Source organism: Anolis carolinensis, unplaced genomic scaffold (assembly GCF_035594765.1).
Source record: "Anolis carolinensis isolate JA03-04 unplaced genomic scaffold, rAnoCar3.1.pri scaffold_10, whole genome shotgun sequence".
NCBI classification, from domain to species: domain Eukaryota; kingdom Metazoa; phylum Chordata; class Lepidosauria; order Squamata; family Dactyloidae; genus Anolis; species Anolis carolinensis.
In genome coordinates, this window is record NW_026943821.1 from 1,228,105 (window position 1) to 1,251,930 (window position 23,826).

The following is a 23,826-nucleotide window of genomic DNA, read 5'->3' on the forward strand; positions in this document are numbered from 1 at the left end:
CCCCCCACCCAGTTTCTGGAAAGCCAAATGGAGAAACATAGAAAGGTTTTGGAGATGTATGAGGTTGCTCTGAGTCACATGTGAAGTTGGTTGACGTTGACTCCAAGGCAGGGGTGGTTCAACTGCGAGGCAATTTAGGCACTTTTCTGTGGCGCCATAATCCCGGGGGCGCAATTGAGGCATGCGTGCACACCCCCCGCCTCTTCCTCCTTCGGGCCTTCGGCCTGGCCTGGGCCCGCCTTTGGACTGGGCCCAGCCATGTAGGAAAAGCTCGCCATTCCCACTACCCCGGCTGCCAGCACCGTTTTGTTCCGGCGGTTCCGCTCTTCCTCCCGCTGCTGCCGCCATCGCGGACCATCCAATGAAGAAACCCCCGCAGGAGTGATTTGCTTGGGTTGCTGTGAGTTTTCTGGGCTGTATGGCCATGTTCCAGAAGCATTATTTCCTGACGTTTCGCCACATCTATGCCAGGCATCCTCAGAGGTTGTGAAGTCTGTTAGAAACTAGGCCAGTGAGGTTTGTATATCCGTGGAAGGTCCAGGGTGGGAGAAAGAACTCTTGTCTTTTGGAGACAAGTGTGAGTGTTGTAATTAATCATCTGATTAGCATTAATGTCCTTGCAAGCTTCATTCCTGCCTGGTGGATGCCAGCCATAGATGTGGGCAAAGTGTCAGGAGAGGTTTGGTTTGGGGGGGAGTCGCCAAAATTCTGTTCGCCTACACTTGAAAATTACCTTGGGCTGGCCCTGCTCCAAGGGATGCTTTGCTGAGAGTGACATCCCTTCCCTTCTTCTCTCCACAGCCTTCGTCCTGAGCATTTGCTTCTTCTCGACCGAAGCCTTCATGAAGGAGACAAACATCACGATGGAGCCACCAAGGCCGGTGGAAGGAGGAAAAGTCTACCTCATCCCACACGACTTATCTCCCGTCCCAGTGATCTGCCGCTGGTTCCGAGGAGAAAGGAACGAAAATAACACCATCGTGATCTTTTACTTCTATCCACACCCATACATTTGGAATGCTTCAGCCTTCACCGGGCGAGAGATCATGAAGTCCAACTGCTCCCTTGAGATCGTAGACTTAAACTACAACGACACTGCGAACTATACAGTCCTGATAGAGGGGCCTATGGGATCTCGGATAGGGACTGTGGAACTTGTGATTGAAGGTAGGTCTCTTATATATGTATGTATGTATGTATGTATTTATTTATTTACAGTATTTATATTCTGCCCTTCTAAACCCGAAGGGGATTCAGGGTGGATTACAATGTATACACATATGGCAAACATTCAATGCCATTTTGTTGTGACTCAGCTGGAACCTCAGATTGACTTTGATGAGGATGATGGGATTCAGGTTCAAAATCAGGTCAAAATGTCCCTGTTGTAGAAGATGAGGAACAGAGAGTGCAAGTTCATTTTCCCACGGCAAGGAATGATGTTGTCAATACACAATCACCATAAACAGCTTGTGTTCTCTAAGGAATCTCCTTTGGGGTGACACCTTCTGCTGTCAAGAATTCAGTGACTGCACGTTGCTTAAGTCGCATTGAAAATGCCTAGTTCTTTAAGCCTCTCCTCATAGGGCTTGTTCTCCAGACCCTTGATCATTTTAGTCGCCCTCCTCTGGACACATTCCAGCTTGTCAACATCTCCCTTCAATTGCAGTGCCCAGAATTGGACACAGTGTGATTCCAGGTGTGGTCTGACCAAGGCGGAATAGAGGGGAAGCATGATTTCCCTGGGCCTAGACGCTATACCCCTATTGATGCAAGCCAAAATCCCATTGGCTTTTTTCGCTGCCGCATCACATTCCAGGCTCATGTTCACCTTCCTCCCCACGAGGACTCCAAGAACTTTTTCACACGTCCTGCTGTGGAGCCAGGCATCATCCCCCGTTCCGTATCTTTGCATCCCATTTTTCTGCCGAAGTGAAGTATCTTGCATTTGTCCTTGTTGAACTTCATTTTGTGCAGTCTATAGAATTTTTGTGCAACACGACTCTCTGTAAAATGTCTGTGCTATCTCTCTACAACATTTTTGCACAATATGACTGTGTCGATAACCTTTGTGTGCCATGTTTCAACAGATTTTTTTTTGCTTTTTTGGCAGCTCCGCTTCCTGTTGAACCTGGTAAGTCACGGCGTCTCGTTTTTCCCTTTCCACCACCCTGGCATTGCCGGATTGGTTTTCTTGCAAAGCGGTGATTGTGCCGAGAGACAACATGGATTCTGGTGGGCGGGGTTATTGATATTATTATGCAAATGCCTAATATACAGGATATCTCAGCCACTTGACTGAGCCGTTTGACCTGGAAGAGACAAAGGGAGTTGTTTATTTATTTATTTTTATTTATTTACAGCCCTCCTTTCTCACTCCAAAGGGGACTCAGGGCAGATCACATTGTACACATATAAGGCAAACATTCCACATCATATAAACATAGAACAGAGACAGAGACAAACGCAGAGGCAATTTAAACCTTCTCCAGCTTCCAGCTTCCTGGGGGTATGCTTGATTCCGGCCACAGGGGGAGCAGTTGCTTCATCATCCACTGCGACGGCAACTTCCTCATTCCAACGGTGGCTGGATGATTTTTTTATGGTGTCATAAATTAGCCTCCCCACATATAAGTGGTACCTAAATTTCCTACTTGATAGATGCAACTATTTTTCAGGTTGCTTAGGTCAACAACTAGCAGGGGCTATTTTTTAAAAAATTTTAATTGTCAGGTACTCACCCTGACACGGGCTGGCCTCGAGCTCATGACCTCTTGGTCAGAGTGATTTATTGTAGCTGGCTGCTAACCAGCCTGCACTGCAGCCCGGCCCCTTCTTCCTTTCATGAGGTTTGTGGGATCAAAGGACTGGCCTGTGTGCTTTCTTACCACGTCCTCAATGGCAACTACGGTCCCTCAAACCCACATGCAAAGTTTATGGGGGTCATATAACTGTTAAGTGACTAGTGATGCTACGCAGACAACATGCTACGAGGGGCTTGACCATTGTAACATGCATGCAGGATTGTTAATTTTCCCAACATGGGTGACCCTTTGGAGTGTTTTTTGTATGGATGCTTTGCACCTTCTCCTGCAAAAAGTGGGAGGCGGATGGGGACAAGTAGAGTATCGAGTCCACTCCTTCCAAGGAGCACAGATCTAGCATTCGAGGTCACTCCACCCTGAGCTCTCCCTTCTGCCTTCACTCTTGAGTCTCCCAAGGCCACCCACAGCCTTGCGAAGACCAGTCTAGGAGGAGAGTGATGTGCCGCGCTCCACATCATGTGCTTTCCTCCTTGCAGGCCGGGGATTCTCCAGGTCGGTTGTTGCTGGCATCGTCCTTGGGTGCCTGTGTGCCATAATCATTCTGACCATAGTGGTTGTTCTCGTTAAACGTGAGTAAAACCCTGGGAGCCGAACAGTCCTGCTTCCTGTCATGAATACTTTTCAAACTTTAAAAAGCAGTAGAATCAGTAGTATGCCTTCTGAACAGTCCTGGTTCCACTCCGGATGGAGGAAGAAAAAACAACCCCTGTGTTATCGAAAAATCAACCCCCTCCTCTAATACTGTGTTGAGGCTAGGCTCTCTTTTGAGCCTCAGAAACCTGTTTCCCCAATAATGGATTCTGAGGAGAGGAGATGAGTACGAACAGACGTTTATTTTGCAAAACAAAGGAACTGTCGGGCAGCATGGAGAGCGAGAATGCCACACGGGATGCAACCTCCATTAGGTTTTTATACATTTTCCCGGGAAATTTCACACCTCTGTGTTTTGCTGTTCTCAGCCCTTTGTCCTTTTGCCTCGTCTTTTCTTATGCATGGTGCTTTTGATGAAATCTTTATCAAAACAGTTCAAGACAAATGTCCGGTTATAACCAATCTATATATATAAAAGGGTAAAACAACAAAACTACACATCGCAGAAACACTGAACTTGGCAGCACAACCCCTCATCCATGCCTCTACGTTCATACAACAAAAAGAAAAGAAAAATAAAGTCCTAATTAGAGGGAGAGGAATAATTGCTTTCATCCAATTGCTGCCAGTTAGAAGGCTAAGCTCCGCCCACTTGGGTCTCCTAGCAACCCACTCAGCCCAGGGGACAGGCAGAGTTAGGCCTCACATAGGCCTCTTCCACACTACCTATAAAATACAGATTATCTGATTTCCCATACCACCATACTTTGCCACAGCAACGCGTGGCCGGGCACAGCTAGTATTATCAATATACCATCTGGGCCCTTTGAAGCCTCAATGTGGTGTCAGAGTATTGTAGCGCATCAGTAGTAGTATGAAAAGCAAGGGAGCGCAGAATGAAGCGACACTTCGAGACGTCAGTAAAAGCAATATACAAAGCTTTACTGAATGAAGCAGTAAATAGCACAAACAGACTCTTGCAGACGAGAAACAAACACAGGAGTGATCTGTTCTCCAACAGATCTCAAACTCGACTCGAACTCAGGACAGACTGAATTGATGCAATAGATATGCACATACTCTTGTGTCTGGATACTCCCTAGTTCCAGCCACACACCTAGGTCATCATAGCTTATGAGTGATCAATTCTTTACACACTATTACACACTCTGGATGATGCAATCTGACTGCAATACAAGCATGGCACAAATTACATTTAAACACTCGCATTACACAAATCTCACATTGACATGTGGCCCAATCGATCAAAATCAAACTACATAAAATGACATTTCCAACCCTTTCATCTCCATTTGCACCTCTAAGGAAGTGATGGTCTGTTTATTGCTGTCGTTTGGTGCTTGTGGCAAACCCTTCTTTCAACTGCTGTTTGTGTTACATACTTTCAAAGACACTAAAGCTATCTCCAGTTGATTTCTAAGACACTAAAGCTATTTTCCTGATCAACCTATGGCTATTTTGTCAGGGTTAATTAATCGTCACCCTGATTTATTTATGAGTCAGGTCTCTCACCTTCTTCTCTCCAGTCAGACGACTTAAGTATCGGCAAAGAGGGACCGACAAACGACTTCTCAGTCGTAAATTATCTGCTGATCCCAGCGGCACTATACTTTTATTTACAAGCTATATACAACACTAAACACCATCACTGTCAGGACTCATATTCCCCTGGCAAGGGAATACTGACATATTTATTAATCAAATTTAATCAAATTAAATCAGGCCCCTTGTGTCACATCACCTGTGTTATCGAATAATCAAATCCCTCCTCTAATACTAATAACTATAAATTTATAACATATTTGTACCAATCTTAGTTGGGTCTCAAGCCCCAGCCCAGCCCCAAAGATTCCTGGGAGGATTAATCTAATTATTTACCAAGCCCCAGAGATAAAGTGTAAAACTGGTTCGACAGGAAAACTTCCCTTAGGTCAGACAAAGCAAACAGGAAAAGGTATTTCCTTAATATGCAATTCGAAATTAGACTCCAGGGGTCCCATTATCTCATCCTCAGATGAATCTCCCTCTTTCCCCCTCTTTCCTATTAAGGCAACTATGCACAATGGTATTAAAATAATTATTTTTTCCTATCTGTCACTGGAGGACAATCCTTGCGCATATCTTTGTTTTATTAATGAACCATCAAGGGTGAGGCGTCACATATATATGCACAGGAACTGGGCACCCAAAGAAACATGAACTATATAAAATGTGCTTGGGACACTATTGGGGGTTGAACATCCAGGAAGCCAACCCAATATCCAGCTAAGAGGGAATCCTCTCAGGTAAGCAAGGCCTCTTTAGAAATGTAATCAAGGCATTTACATAAGTTGTGTCTTTTGCCTCTGGGACTGACACATATTATAAACCCCATAATCCCATCCTGGACTAATTCAGGCCATTTCCCAAGTCTTGCCCTTTTTCTACTGAGAGAATCTTCCAAATGGCTCCAGTTTTAAATGGACATATAGCAGTTTCCATTTTCCCGGCATAAGGGAGATTCCATTGACCTCTGACATTTATTTATTTACAACATTTCTACCCTTCCCTTCTCACCCAAGGTGACTCAGGGCGGCTTACAACAACCGGCAAAATTCAATGCCAAACAGATCAATAAAACAGCAACATCAAAGGGAGTCCCCAGCCAATGACAGCTCAGATCCTAGCTTGACCATTCCTGAGCCAATCAAGAGAAGGAGCAGGTCTTCTGAATAGGATAAAATGCCTTGCACTCTATTGTATGTTATGCCAGTTCTTTTGGCAGTTACGTTGTTCTGACATCCATCTGGCCAGATGAATAAAACTTCTGCTTCCGCCTTCAAACTTGGTTCCGTTTTTCCTTGCTTTCAGTGTAGCATGGTGTGCCAGGTAACGGACCTACATTGCCTCCTTGTGGCAGAGAGCTGATTTTTGTATCACTTGAGAAGAAGATGGGCAGGATTGACTGCCTTGTGATCTTTTTCCTCCAGGTTCTCCTCGCCCAGAAATTTTCTCGCCCAGAAACACTTCTCGCCCAGAAACGCTTCCTCCAGCTGACACCACCAGTACTTCTTAGGAGAGGTAAGTCTCAGGGTCCAAGTGGCAAGTCTTTCCCTGAATTGAAAAAATGATGGTTTTCCATCTCCAGTGGAAGAGGTACAAGGTACAAGATCAGTTTGCAAAGTGGAGGGAAGTGTGGAATTTAGTGGTGAGATGCGTGTGCTGAATATGCGTTTGGAGCCTGAACCAGTTCAAACTGCCATTGGGGTAGTATTGGTAGGAGAAGGAACCCTCTCAAAGGGGGCATTTGGAGGCTTCAGAGCCCAGGGCCACATGTCAGTGGAAGGTTCACTGAGTTACAAGTGACCTCAAGGGCCATCACAGTCCTTCTGACAGATGACCATCCAGTCTCTGTTGGATCATAGACTCCTATGTCGTGGGATGCTGGCATGTGAAGTGACTTATAGTTTCCAAATCATGACCTCTCTGAACTGCTGCAGGCTGGATAGCAAGTGTCTCAGAACCAAGCAAAATACAGCAGAGTCCTTAATAATAATAATAATAACTTTATTTTTATACCCCGCCCCATCTCCCCGAAGGGACTCGGGGCGGCTTACATGGGGCCTTGCCCGATAAAACAATCAATATCAGTAACATGACTATAAAACAATTATACCAGTAAAACATCAATAGCAATAAAACAATCGTTAAAATCGGCAAGAAGCATACGAAAATCATACAATATTAAAACAGGAGACTAATTCATAAAATCCAGAACAGAATGTGCCGGTAGAAATGGACAATAAAGTGCAAAATAGCATTGGCAACATCTCGAAATGGGGGCTATTATAAAATGGGCAGATGGATTAGTCCAACATCTAATTAGGTATCAAAGGCCTTTTGGAAGAGCCAGGTTTTTAAGCTCTTCCGGAAGGAGAGGAGGGTAGGGGCCTGCCTGATCTCTCTAGGAAGAGAGTTCCAAAGCCGGGATGGGGGCCACGACGGAGAAGGCCCTCTCTCGTCCCCACCAACCGTGACTGTGAGGGTGGTGGGAGCGAGAGAAGGGCCTCCCCCGACGAGCGAAGAGAACGTGTGGGTTCATAGAGGGAGATGCGGTCTCTAAGGTAGGTGGGTCCCAAACCGTTTAGGGCTTTGTAGGTGATCACCTGCACCTTGAATTGGGCCCAGAAAGTAAACGGCAGCCAGTGGAGTTCCTTAAACAGAGGCGTTGAACGAGCCCTGTAATTCGCTCCGGTTAGAAGCCTGGCTGCCGATCGCTGTACTAGTTGTAATTTCCGGGCAGTCTCCAAAGGCAGCCCCACGTAGAGCGCATTGCAATAGTCCAGTCTAGAGGTAACTAAGGCATGGACCACCGTAGTCAGATCAGACGTCTCGAGATATGGTCGCAGCTGGCGCACAAGTTTTAATTGTGCAAAGGCCCTCCCGGCCACCGCCGACACCTGAGCCTCAAGCATCAGTCCTGAATCCAGGAGGACCCCCAAGCTGCAATGGACCTGCGCCTTCAGGGGGAGTGCGACCCCATCAAGCACAGGTTGCCACCCGATACCCCGATCAGACGCACAACTGACCTGGAGGACCTCTGTCTTGTCAGGATTAAGTCTCAGTTTATTCACCCTCATCCAGGCCAACACAGCGGCCAGACACTGGTCCAGAATCCGAGGGGCTTCCTTGGATTTAGGTGGAAAAGAGTAGTAGAGTTGGGTGTCATCCGCATAGAGATGGCACCGTACTCCAAAACTCCGGATGAGTCCTTTCACAGCAAAAACATGCTTCAGCCTGTCTGTCAGCTGAGTCCAATTGTCAGCATCTGACCTTATCTACACACTGTTTAGTAAACTCACAGATTTGGGTTTTTATTCAAAATATCCAGAGTACCAGCCCCTTTTTAGGTCTGCGTCCTCAAGGCTTAGAATTCTCTTATTCGATCACGTGGCCCACTCTTTCACCCATAACAGTGCGCAATGCGCATGCCTCAAAATAAATCCCGAGATTTGGGAGGGATAATCCTCCCCTTTCTTTAGAATCCGTTAATATTTGCTAATTAATCCTGGCTTTCTTCCTGTCCCAAATAACATTCCTGATATCTTTCTCCCAGACCTTGAAACAATAATTAGTTCTAAGAAACGGAATCATTTGAAATAAAAATAACATCTTGGGTAAAACACACATTTTTATGATTGCTATTTTACCTAGCAGTGACAGATTAAGAAACTTTCACTTCTCTAAAAAAAAAAAAAATTCTTTCCAGGTGGATTCATAATTATTTTTGAGAAGTTGTGAGTTGTGCACTGTAATATAAATTCCTAAATTTTTGGTCCTCTTAGTAATCTCAAAATTTGATAAAGCTTGTAGCTTTTCTATTCTGGTTTTGGTTATATTCTTTACTATTATTTTGGTTTTAGACTTGTTAATTTTAAAACCCGCTAGGGCCCCGAATGTTTCCATCCTGCAGACCCATTTTTGTATTGTTTCTACCGGGTTTTCAATTATGCAGACAACATTGTCTGCGAAGACCTTCACCTTGAACTCCTCGCTACCTATTTTTGTACCTTTCAGTTCCTTCCTAAGGTCATCTAGCAGTACTTCTATTACAAAAATAAACAATAATGGGGATAGAGCCCTTCTGTATTTGTATGGAATCTGTCTCGAGACCGTTTATTAGGATGCTTGCTTTTTGTTTTGGAATATAACGTCCTAATTGCCTTTGAAAAATAAAAACCCATATCCATATCCCTTACTATCTGCAACATAAACTCCCAACTGGTGTTGTCAAATGCCTTTTTGGCATCCAAAAATAACAGCCCTAGCTCCTTCTGTGGTTTATTTTCATAAAATTCAATTATATCCAACACTGTTCTTATGTTGTCCCTCATATATCTATTGGGTAAAAGCCCCGTTTGATCTTCCTTTATTCTGTCCTTTAAGAGGGTCCTTGATCTGCTTGCCATAATGTTCGCTAAGATCTTGTGATTGTTGTTTAACAGTGAGATGGGCCAATAGCTTTTTACATTAGTCGGGTCTGTATTTTCTTTCTGTATAAAAGTTATGTTAGCAGCCTGCCAGGATTCTGGTATTCTTGAATATTTTAGGATGTCATTCATAATTTCTTTTAGATTAGTTCTTCTTGAAATACTTTATAATAAATTGCTGTCAGTCCGTCAGGGCCAGGTGCTTTATTATTAGATAGGTTTTTTATTGCTAATTTGATCTCCTCCTCTGTAACCTGTTGTTCTTTTGTATTCCTCTTTTTTCCTTTTCTTCTCTCTCTCCCTCCTTTCCCCTATTTGTCCATCTCTTCTTTCTTTCTTTCCTTTCCTTTCCTTTCTTTTCCTTTCCTTTCCTTTCAACTCTCTTCTTTCTTTTATATAAACTGTAAGAAACTTATTTAATAAAGATCAATAAAAAACATTGGAATGAGGAAGTGCCGTCAGAGTGGATGATGAAGCAGCTGCTCCCCCTTGTGGCCAGAATCGAACATCCCCTCAGGAGAAGGTTAAATTGCCTCTGCGTCTGTCTGTCTGTCTGTCTCTGTTCGATGTGTTTATGGGAATTGAATGTTTGCCTTATATGTACATAATGAGATCCGCCCTGAGTCTCTTTTGGGGTGAGAAGGGCGGAATATAAATACTGTAAATAAATAAAAAAATTAAAAATAGATTGATAGTTTGAGGACGACTTGGTTCCTGTTGGGAGCCTTCAAGGCATTTCCAACCCATGCTGACCTTACGATGATCATATCATCAGGTTTTCTTGGAGAGATTTGCTCAGAAGGGGGTTTGCTTCTCTTTTGAGGCTGAGAGAGTGTGACTTGCCTGAGGTCCCCTATTGGAAAGTGAATTTGAACCCTGGTCTCCAGGGTCACAGCATGATGCCCATGGTGGTAAATCTACTCCAGGTATCAGTCTCTCCAATGTACTGAACTAATTTAGGAGTGGAGAGCTCGGGTGGAAATCTATAGTATATTGACTCTCCATTGGACTTCCTTATTGCAGATTTTGTCATTTTAATTCATTTTTAGGGTCCTTGAAGATATTGATGGATCACGCTTGAAGAATGGAACACAGGAAAATAAAACCGACCACCGTCGAGTCATGAAAAGGGACGGAAAGGTCAGATTATTGAAACCATATTGATCTCGTCCAGGTTCCAGTTGGTACCATTTGAGAAATACTCCTCCAAAGTTTCATCCGCTGCACTGATGGACCACGCAATGACAAGGCCTTGGCCACAAATAAAACGGAAGAGACACCCCAAGGTTGCTCATGTGGATTCTGTTTTTCTTTTAGCTTAATTCCCAAGCACAGAGAGGAAATCTTTCTGAGTCATTATAACTGTATCCTCAATTTGCATCTGATACGATAAATAAATAAACAGAGGCTGGACAGCCATCTGTCAGAAGGGTTTGGATTGGGTCTTGGTATTCTGGTAGAAGGATGTTGGACTGGATAACTCTTGTGGTCCCTTACAACTAGGATGTTAGATAGAAATGGCAGTCATCTTCGCACTTAGAAATATAAATCTTGTTGTGTTTCAAATACTACTACTACTACTACTACTACTACTACTAATAATAATAATAATACATCACACAGTCCTAGACACTTGGGAAGTGTTCGACTTGTGATGTTGTGATACGAAATCCAGCATATCTATCTTGTTTGCTGTGTCATAATATAATAATAATAATAATAATAATAATAATAATAATAATAATAATAATAACAACAACAACAACACATCACACAGTCCTAGACACTTGGGAAGGGTCTGACTCGTGATCCAAAACAACAGCCAGAAGAGTATCTGCTGTGGACTCATCTTGTTGTGTTTCTAATAATACTAATACTAATACTAATACTAATTGTACTACTAATAATAATACATCACACAGTCCTAGACACTTGGGAAGTGTCTGACATGTGATCCAATACAACAGCTAGCAGAGTGTCTGCTGTGGACTCATCTTGTTATGTTTCTAATAATAATAATAATAATAATAATAATAATAATTAAATAATTAAAAACAAGAAAACTCATGACCATTCATCATTCACTGCACCCTCGCAGTGATGTTGACCGGCTCTATCTGCCTAGAAGATCAGGGGGCAGAGGACTCTTACAAGTCAAACAAGCAGTCAAAGAAGAAGAACATGCCCTGGCAGAATATGGAAAGCAAAGTGAAGAACCTGCTTTGATTGAAGTCAAAAATCAGAAACTCCTCAAAGCACAGCAGACAAAAAATCAGTACAAGAAAACCGCACTGCAAACTAGAGCTGACAGCTGGCACAACAAAACACTGCATGGAATGTTCCTTGACAAAATTGAAGGAAAAGCTGATAAAGAGAAGACCTGGCTCTGGCTCACAAATGGGACCCTGAAGAAGGAGACAGAAGGCCTGATCCTTGCAGCCCAGGAGCAAGCCATCAGAACAAATGCAATTAAGGCCAAGATCGAAAAATCAGCCGATGACCCAAAATGCAGACTGTGCAAGGAAGCTGATGAAACCATTGATCATATCCTCAGCTGCTGTAAGAAAATTGCACAGACAGACTACAAACAGAGGCACAACTGTGTGGCCCAAATGATCCATTGGAACTTATGCCTCAAATACCACCTCCCAGCAGCAAAGAACTGGTGGGATCACAAACCAGCAAAGATCGTGGAAAATGAACACGCAAAGATACTGTGGGACTTCCGAATCCAGACTGACAAAGTTCTGGAACACAACACACCAGACATCACAGTTGTGGAAAAGAACAAGGTTTGGATCATTGATGTCGCCATCCCAGGTGACAGTCGCATTGACGAAAAACAACAGGAAAAACTCAGCCACTATCAGGACCTCAAGATTGAGCTTCAAAGACTCTGGCAGAAACCAGTGCAGGTGGTCCCGGTGGTGATGGGCACACTGGGTGCCGGGCCAAAAGATCTCAGCCGGCATTTGGAAACAATAGACATTGACAAAATTACGATCTGCCAACTGCAAAAGGCCACCCTGCTGGGATCTGCACGCATCATCCGAAAATGCATCACACAGTCCTAGACACTTGGGAAGTGTTCGACTTGTGATTTTGTGGAACGAAATCCAGCATCTCCATCTTGTTTGCTGTGTCATACAACGTCGTTGTGTCAATAATAATAATAATACATCTTTACAGATATCCCACTTTTCTCCCACGAAGGGACCCAAACATATTAATATACAAACAACAATCCAAACGCATGTATCAAACAAATAAAACAATAAATAAACAAGTCTTAAACAATTTATAAACCATATACATGAAGGTGGGATCTTGATGTCAACATCAGTGGGGCTGACATTGAAAACCCGAACAGAGTGGGACTTAAAGGCAAACACAGAACTTTTAAAGGGAATGAAGACTCAAAGAGAGAGGAAAAGGCAAAGCTGAAAGCAAGACAAGCAGGAAAGGAATCGGTTAAAGGAATGAACAGAAAGAACAGCAGAGAGGGAGGGAGGGGTGTGTGAGTGTGTGTTCAGGCTACATGGTGGTGGTGGTGGTGGTGGTGATGATGATGATGATGGTAGTAATGATAGCAATCACGGCACCCGATGAGCTCACAATGGACGCCCGGCGTCGGCCAATCTGGATCACCTCGGCTTTTCCGAGGAAGAAAAAAAAAAGGAAAGTGAAGGGAGGGGAAGGGGCATCTGAGACACCCCCCCCCCCCCCAAAAAAAAAAGATCCCCGAGGGCAGCGGAATTGAGGCGGGAATGGGGGTCCTCCTGGGGGGCAAGGGCAGGGCGCTCTCCACCCTCCTGGCAGGTGAAGAAGGGAAGGAGAAAGGAAAGAAAGAGGGAGGGAGGAAGGAGAGAAGGAGAAACGGAAGGAAAATGGAAGGAAAGAAAGAGGGAGGGAGGATGGAGAAAGGAAGGAAGGAAGGAAGGAAGGAAGGAAGGAAGGAAGGAAGGAAGGAAGGAAGGAAGGAAGGAAGGAAGGAAGGAAGGAAGGAAGGAAGGAAGGAGCGAGGATGGAGAAAAAGAAGGAAGGAAGGAAGGAGAAAAGGTAGGAAAGAAGGAAGGAAGGAAGGAAGGAGAAAAGGAAGGAAAGAAGGAAGGAAGGAAGGAAGGAGAAAAGGAAGGAAGGAAAGAAGGAAGGAAGGAAGGAAGGAAGGAAGGAAGGAAGGAAGGAAGGAGAAAAGGAAGGAAAGAAGGAAGGAAGGAAGGAAGGAGAAAAGGCAGGAAGGAAGGAAGGAAGGAAGGAAGGAAGGAAGGAAGGAAGGAAGGAAGGAAGAAAGGAAGGAAGGAAGGAGAAAAAGAAGGAAAGAAGGAAGGAAGGAAGGAAGGAAGGAAGGAGAAAAGGAAGGAAGGAAAGAAGGAAGGAAGGAAGGAAGGAGAAAAGGAAGGAAGGAAAGAAGGAAGGAAGGAAGGAAGGAAGGAAGGAAGGAAGGAAGGAAGGAGAAAAGGAAGGAAAGAAGGAAGGAAGGAAGGAAGGAGAAAAGGCAGGAAAGAAGGAAGGAAGGAAGGAAGGAAGGAAGGAAGGAAGAAAGGAAGGAAGGAAGGAAGGAGAAAAAGAAGGAAAGAAGGAAGGAAGGAAGGAAGGAAGGAAGGAAGGAAGGAGAAAAGGCAGGAAAGAAGGAAGGAAGGAGCGAGGACAAAGAAAAAGAAGGAAGGAAGGAAAGAACGAAGGAAGTAGGGAGAAAAGGAAGGAAGGAAGGAAGGAAGGAAGGAAGGAAGGAAGGAAGGAAGGAAGGAAGGGAGAGAAAAAGAAGGGAAGGAGGGAAAGAAGGAAGGAAGAGGCAGGAAGGAAAGAAAGGGAAGGAAGGAGGAATGAAAGTAAGCAAAGAGGAAAGGAAGGAAGGAAGAAAAGAAGGAAGGAATCTCTCTGCCTTCTGGCAGTGGCTGGTCATTTATTTATTTATTTATTTATTTATTTCATATTTTATCCCGTCCTGAGGAGGGGGGGGGGCTAAGGGCGACCTCGTAACCGACAGTCATTAGATGCCAAAAACACAAGAGTTATAAAACAATTTCAATTAAAAACAAATAATTGTAATTAAAATGAAAAATAAACAGCTACTGGCAAAAGGGACAGAGAGTTTCATCTATGCTGACGATCGTGCCATCACTGTCAGGGTGGGAGCAGGGGAGAGATGAAATCCGATCTTCGCCCTGACCTGTTGATGAGTCTCACCTTCCACTCATCAGTCAGACCACATGTGCTTCTGTACAATAGCACTGACAAACCGACACCACAGCCCTAGATTATCTGCTGATCCCAGTGGTACTAGGCTTTATTTATATACAAGGCTATTTACAACTCCAAATGCCATAACTCTCAGGACACATGTTCCCCGGCAAGGGAAAAGCATGGCACGTCTGTCCAGCACAGCTGAGAGTCCGTTATCAGAACAAGTCCTCCCAACATTCCACAGTCTATGAAAAATGTTCCGTCACCGTAGTTGAAAACGGAAGTCTTGACCCATTGGCCCTGCAAGCTATCAATCAGGGCTGGCATGCAGTTAACTCCTCTACTGCTGGAAAGCTTGCCGGAACACAAATGCACAATGCAACAACAAACATTTGATCTAACATTTCCTTCTATAATAAACAAAGCTTTGAAGCTTTTAAACAGAGGCTGGATGGCCATCTGTCAGGGGTGCTTTGAATGCGATTTCCTGCTTCTTGGCAGGGGGTTGGACTGGATGGCCCGTGAGGTCTCTTCCAACTCTACTATACTATGATTCTATGACCACACTGACAATCACCGCTCAAGCAGGGAGCTAAGAAATGGTTGAACAGAAGCTCTCTGAAGCTTTAGGTGCTCTTACTGCCTATTACAGGGAAAACCATCTGATTCCTAATCCACCTAAAACACAGATGTGTGCTTTCCACCTTCCACCCCCTTCTGCCAGGTAGGAAAATACCATCCAAGCTTTCCCAACAGATGACCATCTAGCCCTTGCTTGAAAATCTCCAGAGAAGAATCCTAAAGCTGGAAGATTCATAGAATCATACAGTTGGAAAAGACCGTATGGGCCATCTAGTTCAACCCTGTCATGCACAATCAAAGCACTGACAGATGGCCATCCAGCCTCTATTTAAAAGCCTAGATGTGGAAGGGACCCCAAGGGCCATCCAACCCAACCTCCCTCTGCCAGGCGTGAAGAGATTAAGAAAGACCTCCCAACAGATAGTCATTCGAACCCTTACTTTACTTGCTGAGTCACCCTTATCATAGAATAATAAAGTTGAAAGGGATTCCCAAATGCCATCCAGTCCACCCCCTTCTGCCAGAGAGGAAGACACAATCCAAGCTCTCCTGACAGATGGGCATCCAGTCTTTGGAAGGAAACTCCACCACATGATTTATCCTTGGGTTCAATTACGTGGGCCTGGCCAATGTTTGGATTTGGAGATGCAGATGTGAGGTTGGTTGATGTTGCCTCCAAGGGATGCTTTTCTGGGAGTGACGTTCCTTCCCTTCTCTCCACAGCCTTCGTCCTGAGCGTTTGCTTCTTCTCGACCGAAGCCTTCATGAAGGAGACAAGCATCACGATGAAGCCACCAAGGCCGGTGGAAGGAGGAAAAGTCTACCTCATCCCACAAGACTTATCTCCCGCCCCAGTGCTCTGCCGCTGGTTCCGAGGAGAAAGCATAGAAAATAACACCATCGCGATCTTTTACTTCTATCCACACCCTTACATTTGGGATGCAACAGCCTTCACCGGGCGAGAGATCATGAAGTCCAACTGCTCCCTTGAGATCATAGACTTAAACTACAACGACACTGCGAACTATACAGTCCTGATAGAGGGGCTTATGGGATCTCGGGTGGGGACCGTGGAACTTGTGATTGAAGGTAGGTCTCTTATTTATTTATGTATGTATTTATTTATTTACAGTTTTTATATTCTGCCCTTCTAATCCCGAAGGGGATTCAGGGTGGATTACAATGTATACACATATGGCAAACATTCAATGCCATTTTGTTGTGACTCAGCTGGAACCTCAGATTGACTTTGATGAGGATGATGGGATTCAGGTTCAAAATCAGGTCAAAATGTCCCTGTTGTAGAAGATGAGGAACAGAGAGTGCAAGTTCATTTTCCCACAGCAAGGAATGATGTTGTCGACACTGAAACTAGCCAGGTGCAAATTGACTTGGAAAGGAGGACAGTTCTCAGTCTGATAATGAGGCTCAGCAAACTAACGAGCAGGCTGACCTTGATGATACAGGTTCCTTAGACCGAGCTGACTGTTTGGAATTCAGGGTTCGGAGGAGTTTGAGAATTGCAAACAAGAGGGCGGTTAGAGGCCAGAGCAATGCTTTCATGCTTTGGAGACAAACCTTTGTCAAAGCAACTTTTCGTTCAACCAAGAAGCAAGCTCTCATTTTCATGGATTATCTCACATCTCATGTGTTCATGTTCTTGGGACTTTGTCATGCTCTAATGGGACTTTGTTTCTTTCTGGTGATTTCTTGAATTATGCTCTAAGGTTTATTTTGTAATGATATTTTGGAACTTTACTTTTGTTTTAAAGAACTTTTTATCTTCTTTTTTCAATAAACCAAAAAAGACTTCAGCCTATGTGCAGTTTGGTGTTTACAGCAAGGTGAAGCTATCCTGAGATGCGACACCATTATTAGACATACAACATATAGATAGACACAGAGGTAATTTAACATTTTCCAGCTTCCGGTTTCATGAGGTTATGCTCGATGCCAGCCACAGGGGGAGCTGCCGCTTCATCGTTCACATGTGACACCGAGTCCTTGATGGTAGTACTTCCTCATTCCTTTCTGCACTGCTGGCAGTTTTTATGGTGTCGTAAATTAGTTAAGCCTCCCCTCATAAAGCGGTACCTAGAATTTTCTACTCAATAGATGCAACTGTTTTTTTGAGCTGCTTAGGCGGGCAGCGAGCTAACAGTCGGGAGCTCAATCTGACCCGAGCTTCGATTCCATGGCCTCTCGGTCAGTAGTGATTTATTGCAGCTGGCTGCTAACCAGCTGTGCCATAACCTTTTCTGCAGTATGTTGTTGGATTATGAGTGTATGTATATGAAATGTAAATCAAGTGTTTCTGCTGATTTGCTAGAGTGTGTGTTTCAGTAATGAAACAGTTAACAGCAGGCTAGTTTTGACTGACAGCCTGTTGTGATTGCTATGACCTATCAGGCATGGTTTCCAGCTTTGGAGGTCGGAACTTCCTTCGTACTGAGGAATGTGTTTTCTTATCTCTCAGTGTGTTGAGCTGGTGCTTGCCGGAGCAAAGTGGCTGAAGAGAAATGCCAGCTCAGAGCGATGGCTTTTGCTATGCTTTGTAAATATGTATTATAGATATTGAAATAAATGTTTGGACTTTAGACTAGGGATGTCTTTGAGTCTAACATTGAAGAGGAATTGGTGAGGCAGACGATTGCAACCAATTCATCAGGGTGCTGAGGGTGATGTTTGAAGAAACCCACCCAAGCACGCACCCTGACCCCTCCACGCTGACATATGTCTAGTATGTTTTGTGAAAAATGACACACTATAACATTTTTGGGCAATATATGACTCCATAATATTTTTGCACAATATGTCTCTCACATTTTGAGCAAATACTTTGCACTTTAACAACACAACCGTTCAATGCTAAGGCTTCCCCGTCTGCGCAGGGTTCCATAATTCGCACTTTAACAACACAACCGTTCAATGCTAAGGCTTCCCCGTCTGCGCAAGGTTCCATAATTCGCACTTTAACAACACAACTGTTCAATGCTAAGGCTTCCCCGTCTGCGCAGGGTTCCATAATTCGCACTTTAACAACACAACCGTTCAATGCTAAGGCTTCCCCGTCTGCCCAGGGTTCCATAATTCGCACTTTAACAACACAACCGTTCAATGCTAAGGCTTCCCCGTCTGCGCAGGGTTCCATAATTCGCACTTTAACAACACAACCGTTCAATGCTAAGGCTTCCCCGTCTGCGCAGGGTTCCATACTTCGCACTTTAACAACACAACCGTTCAATGCTAAGGCTTCCCCGTCTGCGCAGGGTTCCATACTTCGCACTTTAACAACACAACCGTTCAATGCTAAGGCTTCCCCGCCTGTGCAGGGTTCCATACTTCGCACTTTAACAACACAACTGTTCAATGCTAAGGCTTCCCCGCCTGTGCAGGGTTCCATAATTCGCACTTTAACAACACAACCGTTCAATGCTAAGGCTTCCCCGTCTGCGCAGGGTTCCATAATTCGCACTTTAACAACACAACCGTTCAATGCTAAGGCTTCCCCGTCTGTGCAGGGTTCCATAATTCGCACTTTAACAACACAACCATTCAATGCTAAGGCTTCCTCGCCTGTGCAGGGTTCCATACTTCGCACTTTAACAACACAACTGTTCAATGCTAAGGCTTTCCCATCTGCCCAGGGTGCAACTTTCTGTAACATGTCTGTGCAATCTCTCTACAACATTTTTGCATAATATGGCTGTATCTACAACCTTTGTGTGCCATGTTTCAACAGATTTATTTTCTTCTTTTTTGGCAGCTTCAGATCCTGACGAACCTGGTAAGTCACAGCGTCTCGTTTTCCCTTTTTCTCCGGCCTGTCCTTGCCAGGTTGGTTTTCTTTCAAAGCAGCAATTGTGCCGAGAAAGAACATGGATTCCGGTGGGTGGGGTGACCTATTGGGGTGTGTTTTGTATGGATTGTTTGCATCTTCTCCTGCAAAATGTGGGAGGCGGATGGGGGCACATAGAGTATCGAGCAAACTCCTTCCAGCACAGATCTAGCATTCGAGGTCACTCCACCCTGAGCTCTCCCTTCTGCCTTCACTCTTGAGTCTCCTAAGGTCCCCGACAGCCTTGCGAAGACCAGTCTAGGAGGAGATTGATGTGCCACGCTCCACATCATGTGCTTTCCTCCTTGCAGGCCGGGGATTCTCCAGGTCGACTGTTGCTGGCATTATCCTTGGGTGCCTGGGTGCCATAGTCATTCTGATCATAGTGGTTGTTCTCATTAAACGTGAGTAAAACCCTGGGAGCCGAACAGTCCTGGTTCCTGTCATGAATACTTTTCAAACTTTAAAAAAGCATTAGAATCAGTGGTATGCCTTCTGCCTTTGTTCCACTCCGGATGGAGGAAGAAAAAACAACCCCTGTGGTGAGGCTAGGCTCCCTTTTGAGCCTCAGAAACACAAGGAGGAAATACTACAATCAAAAGGACTCGGCATCATAGTGGATGAAGTGACAGCTCCCCCGGTGGCCAGAATTGAGCATAACCTCCTGAAGCCGGAAGTTGAAAAAATACTGGAATCCCCTCTATGATTTGTCTGTCTGTCTGCTGTATGTCTAAGAATGGCATTGGATGTTTGCCATGTATGTGTGTATTGTGATCCGCTCTGAGTCCCCTTCGGGGTGAAAAGGGCGGAATATAAATATTGTAAATACCATCATCATTAACAACCTCATTTCTTCCCGTGGGAAAGCCTCCCTGCTCCTCATCTCCCACAGCAGGAACACCCTGCACCTGAATCCCACAATTCCCATCAGAGTCATCTTGAAGCTCATCCTGTACCTGAATCCCATCACCTTGAACCTGCATCCCAGAATCCTCATCAGAGTCACACAAAGGCTGAGTCACAACAACTGTGGCCCAAACTTAAGAATCAGAACTCACCCAATATTTTTCTGTTTGTATTTTGGAAACCTTGGAATAATAATAATAATAATAATAATAATAATAATAATAATAATAATAATTTTTTTTGTGTCAGGAGCAACTGGAGTTGCTTCTGGAGTGAGAGAATTGGCCGTCTGCAAGGACGTTGCCCAGGGGACGCCCGGATGTTTTGATGTTTTTACCATCCTTGTGGGAGGCTTCTCTCATGTCCCCGCATGGAGCTGGAGCTGATAGAGGGAGCTCATCCACACTCTCCCCAGGTGGGATTCGAACCTGGCAGCTTTCAGGTCAGCAACCCAACCTTCAAGTCACTTAGTCCACTACGCCATCTGGGGGCTCCATAATAATAATAATAATAATAATAATAATAATAATAATAATAATAATAATAATAAACCATGTGAGCCACCCCGAGTCCCTTCGGGGAGATGGGGCGGGATATAAAAATAAACTTATTATATATTATTATTTTATTATGAAATCCAGCATATCTATCTTGTTTGCTGTGTCATAATAAAATAAGAATATATAATAAGTTTATTTTTATATCCCGCCTCTTCTCCCCAAAGGGACTCAGGGCGGCTCACATGGGGCCAAGCCCGACAACATACAATAAAATACAACAATATAAAATGCACAGTATAAAATACAGCAATATAAAATACATAACAATTGCAGTAGATCTATAACACAGTTTCAACAGAGTAAAAACCACGGCCATTAAAAAAGGCGATAACATGGAACATGGATAACATGGAAGCCTCTCAAAGTCAATTTTATTATTAGCGCAAGGAAGCAAAACAAAGCCAAAAAGGCTGCCATTCCTCTTCGAATTAATGTCCTCTTGCCGTGAAGAGAGGAAAGTAGCAGGGCGGGACAAGCTGAGTGAAAGAGACGGGGAGAGCAGAGAATTCTGGGAAATGTAGTTTGGGAAGTTATTATTATTATTATTATTAGCGACATTTATATCCCGCCCTTCTCACCCCGAAGGGAACTCAGGGCGGCTTACAAGTTATACATACATACAATATATAATGTTATTAGCATAGCACAATATGAGCATTATGTATTACAATATTGTACTATACCACTATATTGCAATATTATTAGTAATATTACATGTAATATAAATATACAATTATAATAGTGTATTATTATTATTATATCGTATTACATTGGTTAATATAAGAGAGAGAGAAAGAGAGACATTCAATGAGACAGTTCTCATGACTTTTTAAAATAAAAAAGGTTTTTGTCAAAATTTTAAAAAAACATCCCTAAAATCGGTAGACGTATGAATATTTCTGAAAGTTGGAGGAAATGATCCCCTGTTATCTTGTGTCATTGTAGAGAAAAGTCAAGGAGATAGCTCTTGTAGTTTTTTAAAAAAATGTTGCTTATAAAAACTTTGAAAATTCCCAAAGTCTTTTATTAGAGGTGTGCAATTTTGTTTGCCCTTGGAACTCGGACTAAATTTGTTAAATTTGTACTTATGAGGAAATATCCAATACGTGGGCATGGCCTGTGCCAAAAATTTAAGCGTCAAAACTTACCCCGTACTTTTTTGTTTTAGTTTTGTAAATCTCGGAAGGCTCCGAAAGTTTGTTTCATATTATTCAGTACAAGGGAGCAAAGCAAAGCCAAAAAGGCTACCTTAGTGCCTTGCCTTTCCTCTGTAAATTAATGGAGTCTTGCCATTAGGAGCAGGAGAAAGAGGAAGCTGTGATGTCTCAGGCACCTTTGGCCCCTGACCCCGCAGCCATTGCTGACCAAACTGAAGAGGACTTGGGTTTTTTCCCAAGTGAGCAAGATTCAATTCCTTTCCAGATGCCTCCTGTTGACATTTCCGTGCCAGAACCAATTAGAGATGTCCTTGAGAAGGTGCCGGCTCTTCCCGGCTCTCTGGAGGGGTTACTGTTTGATAGAAGGGCTTTCTTGAAAACAGACCGCTCTCTAAGGCAAAGTTTAAGAAGAAGTGCCAGATTAGCAGAGAGAGGCGATTGTGGCTAACTCAGTTCTCTTGGGAAGAATTAGGGAGGCAGGCACCTGGCGTGATGTTTTGGCGTTTCAGTTCTCTTGGGAAGTATAAGTTTTACACCTGTTTTTGGGGGAGCTATGAACTTCATTAAAAGTTGTGCGCTGAGAATCTTCTGTGCGGTGACAACTTAACTTTTGACGAAGAAGTATCGTCGCCTCTTGTTCCTGATTTTCCAAGCGGCCTGACGGTGTGCTTACTCTGGAATAGACCGAGTGTTGGTTTACCTTCTTGCCATGTTGGGACTGCGTTTCAGCTCCTGAACTTCCAGTTTGCCTTGCCTTGAATCCCTGTTTTGAACATTTCTTCTAAAGGACTCTTCTTGCTCCTTGCTCTTTTCCCCACTCAAAACTCAGTTTGAGTGTGTTTTGGATTTTGGATTTTTGAACTCTAATACCGGACATAGGACTATATTATTGGACTAAAATTTATCCTTCCTGGAAGGTCAATTGCTATTTCTACCTTAATGCTTATTTTCATTTGGAACTTTAATTGCTTTAATAAAGATATTATATTGTTATTGGCTTCTGTTTTGCTTCCCAGTGTTCGCGCCGCATCAGGAGTGTTACAGAAGCAGTGTTTTCTGGGAACAGCACAGAACTCTGGGAAATGTAGTTTGGGAATGGAGGACCCTGTGCCAGAGAATTCAAAAGGCCATGCCCTAAAATTAGACCATGACATGTAATATAATAAAATAATAATCCTTTCTCTCTCCACTGGTGTGGAATTTGTGTGATCCCACCCACTGCCTCTCCCTTAACCCTTTCCTACCCTTTCTGATGGTGCACAGCAAATAGAGCAGAACTGAGCAGCAACTAAACACACTGGAGGGATTTGGGGAACTAACTCCACATAATGGACTAACGCCACATAATAGGGCCGGGCTGTGGCGCAGGCTGGTTAGCAGCCAGCTGCAACAAATCATTCTGATCAAGAGGTCATGAGTTTGAAGCCAGTCTGTGTCGGGGTGAGCACCCGACAATTAAAAATAAAATATAGCCCCTGCTCGTTGCTGACCTAAGCAACCCGAAAGATAGTTGCATCTATCAAGCAGGAAATTTAGGTACCACTTATATGTGGGGAGGTTAATTTAGGACACCATAAAAATCACCCAGCCGTTGTTGGAATGAGGAAGTGCCATCGCAGTGGATGATGAAGCAGCTGTTCCCCCTGTGGCCAGAAGCAAGCATACCCTCAGGAAGCTGGAAGCTGGAGAAGGTTAAAATTGCCTCTGTGTCTGTCTCTGTTCTATGTTATATGGGATCGAATGTTTGCCTTGTATGTGTACAATGTGATCCACCCTGAGTCCCCTTCAGGGTGAGAAGGGCAGAATATAAATACTCTAAATAAATAAATAAATAAATAAATAAATAAATAAATAAATAAACAAACAAATAAATAAATGGAAGTTGTAGTTCACCCTGCATCAAGACACAGCACTGTGATCTGGACCAGATTTGGCACATAGAACCCTCATGACCAAAGAAAAATATTGCAATGAACATAATTGATATTCCACCTTATTCCAGAATAGCTCTGGGTTTACAAACACCAAAATCATGTCCAAGAGGATCTACTTTGTATTATTTTCGGGAAAGAATGCAGACTTTCCCAGAAGATTAAGCAAAGTGGAAAACCAATGCTATCTTTCCCAGATCCTTTAAGCTATAAGAGGAAAAGCCAAGGGAATTATTAAAGAGGAATGGGAATAAAATGCACA

The 23,826-nt window shown here is 43.8% G+C and overlaps 2 protein-coding genes across 3 annotated transcripts in view; both read left to right on the top strand.

Moving 5' to 3' along the window:
• LOC100565471 (carcinoembryonic antigen-related cell adhesion molecule 3) overlaps positions 1-10,691 on the top strand; it is an 11,749-nt gene extending 1,058 nt beyond the window's left edge. The window contains exons 2-6 of one of the 2 annotated variants that reach the window (XM_003229974.4): positions 802-1,167; positions 2,114-2,134; positions 3,302-3,394; positions 6,407-6,497; positions 10,456-10,691. In XM_003229974.4, coding sequence (XP_003230022.1) covers positions 802-1,167; positions 2,114-2,134; positions 3,302-3,394; positions 6,407-6,492 — 566 coding nt within the window. In that variant the 3' untranslated portion in view covers positions 6,493-6,497; positions 10,456-10,691. The remainder of the gene's footprint in view (positions 1-801; positions 1,168-2,113; positions 2,135-3,301; positions 3,395-6,406; positions 6,498-10,455) is intronic. The other variant, XM_062962498.1, reaches the window with a different exon arrangement.
• Positions 10,692-13,124: 2,433 nt separating this feature from the next.
• Positions 13,125-19,432, top strand: LOC134293870 (carcinoembryonic antigen-related cell adhesion molecule 3-like). Its single transcript, XM_062962857.1, has 4 exons — positions 13,125-13,225; positions 15,896-16,261; positions 18,939-18,959; positions 19,322-19,432. Exons 1-4 carry the CDS (start codon positions 13,174-13,176, stop codon positions 19,420-19,422), a joined length of 540 nt encoding a protein of 179 aa, XP_062818927.1. The 5' UTR covers positions 13,125-13,173; the 3' UTR covers positions 19,423-19,432.
• The last annotated feature ends 4,394 nt before the right edge of the window (positions 19,433-23,826 follow it).

Excerpts from the sequence above, each read along its gene's own strand:
- LOC134293870 (XM_062962857.1), top strand. The coding sequence starts at position 13,174 with ATGGGGGTCCTCCTGGGGGGCAAGGGCAGGGCGCTCTCCACCCTCCTG. Across the intron at positions 16,262-18,938 it reads CGTGGAACTTGTGATTGAAG|CTTCAGATCCTGACGAACCT; the intron begins GTAGGTCTCTTA and ends CTTTTTTGGCAG. Across the intron at positions 18,960-19,321 it reads TTCAGATCCTGACGAACCTG|GCCGGGGATTCTCCAGGTCG; the intron begins GTAAGTCACAGC and ends TCCTCCTTGCAG.